General features: G+C 32.3%; 1 protein-coding gene across 1 annotated transcript; it reads right to left on the bottom strand.

The window, feature by feature from the left end:
* Nucleotides 1-308: 308 nt before the first annotated feature.
* On the bottom strand, nucleotides 309-1188 carry LOC107578912 (synapse differentiation-inducing gene protein 1-like). Its single transcript, XM_016264815.1, has 2 exons — nucleotides 823-1188; nucleotides 309-720 (listed from the first exon to the last, which is right to left on the bottom strand). Exons 1-2 carry the CDS (start codon nucleotides 943-945, stop codon nucleotides 580-582), a joined length of 264 nt encoding a protein of 87 aa, XP_016120301.1. The 5' UTR covers nucleotides 946-1188; the 3' UTR covers nucleotides 309-579.
* Nucleotides 1189-1599: the final 411 nt, after the last annotated feature.

Here is a 1599-nt window from a genome sequence, read left to right as displayed (position 1 = left end):
GTTATATAAGTATATATATAAACATAAATGGAGAAAACCATGAATACATAAATGCAGAAAAACATTATATAAGCAATTTGCCAGTTACATTTTCCATATAAATGTTTAATATAGTAGCTATGTGATTACAGTACTTTGCATTCATCGCACTGAATCACATTGAAAGCGATTTCATGACATTATTTGGCATAAAACATTCACATGAACATTGTACTTGTGTGAAAAATAAAATGAAAAGGATTTAACAAAAAAAAGGAAATTATATATATAAAAATAAAAGCTATTAAAAAAAGTTTAATACTTGTTTTTTTTATATTTTTCAAAATCCAATTTTTATTAACAAATCAAATGTATATTTCTGTAGCTCTTTAGTTTCTGAACATTGCATAAACCACTAAATAAAAGCAACATTGTATGGCGATCATTGCTTATTTGATTTTCAAACCCCAGCTGGTCTTCATCATCGAGTTGAGCAGAGCAGTTCATAGTTTGCAATGTTGTTTGAAAAGCAAGTACCAAATAAAAGAAAAAGAAGAGGAAAATCCAAGCACAAGCATATGGTTATGTTGCTTACATTTTTTAGTTTCGAATCACTATCATTACAATCAGCATAATTATAGCAATCATTCCCACCACCAGTGAAGCAATATTCAGGTTCTTTGCAATCCTGGAGGACTCTTGAGCTCTTCCAGCATCTCCAAGTGAATTAGCATTGTCTACCTACAATAAAATAATATTAATATAATAATAATAAAGTACATAATATTGTGATTTTCATTTATTTATAAGAGCTGTAAATAAAATAAATTGTAAGCGACTTACTCTGCATGAGTAGATGATTGCTGCAATTCCAAGTGGCAAACAGCAACAAAAAGTGTTGAAGATGGACCAGGCAAGATATGTTGGCTCATCCCTGCGGGAAGTATCCATTTTTCCAAGCTCCATCGATTTTGTTTCCAAACAGGTCAAGCTTCAGGTTCAGATTCAGTGCAGGGTGGGTCAAGTCACTGGTTTAAATAGGGTGGGCTGCTGTCAGAGAAAGAGAAGAAAAAAGCCAGAAGAAGGGAGGGGTAACAATTTTTTCCCCTCATTGTACTTACAGATCATATCAGGTTACTTATCAAACTGTGCCTAGAATCCTGAATTGAGTCTGGAACCCTAAAAGTCAGGACTATATCTCTAAGTTTTCAGCTGATAGTATAAATTTCTATATATTTATATAAAGAGAAAGTTCTAATAAAGTTCAAAACTAACTAATCTAAAGGCATTTTCACTCTCCCCATCCAGAGAGCAACTTAACTGTATGAACAACAGCTTACTCAAAGTGAAGTGGATATTTTAGAAAAGCATTCGCTAACCATTACAAAATTATCTTCCATTTCACAATAGTGCAGTTGTTGTGTTTTTTTGTTTTGTTTAAAGTTGTGGCTTATACAGATATTTTGCTCTATGTATGGGGAGAGTGAAAATATCTTCAGACTTGTTAGTTTTAGGGTTTTTAACTCATTTTAGAATACTAGGCAGGGGTGTAGGGTGGATAAAATAGTAGTGAGGTGGGTTGAGATAAAATGTATAAACTGTACTGCATACTCTTTTTTT

This window comes from Sinocyclocheilus grahami, unplaced genomic scaffold, assembly GCF_001515645.1.
Source record: "Sinocyclocheilus grahami isolate Dianchi unplaced genomic scaffold, SAMN03320097.WGS_v1.1 scaffold12738.1, whole genome shotgun sequence".
Classification (NCBI taxonomy): domain Eukaryota; kingdom Metazoa; phylum Chordata; class Actinopteri; order Cypriniformes; family Cyprinidae; genus Sinocyclocheilus; species Sinocyclocheilus grahami.
Note: the sequence above shows the minus strand (reverse complement) of the source record. Positions and strands in the feature narration are given on the sequence as shown.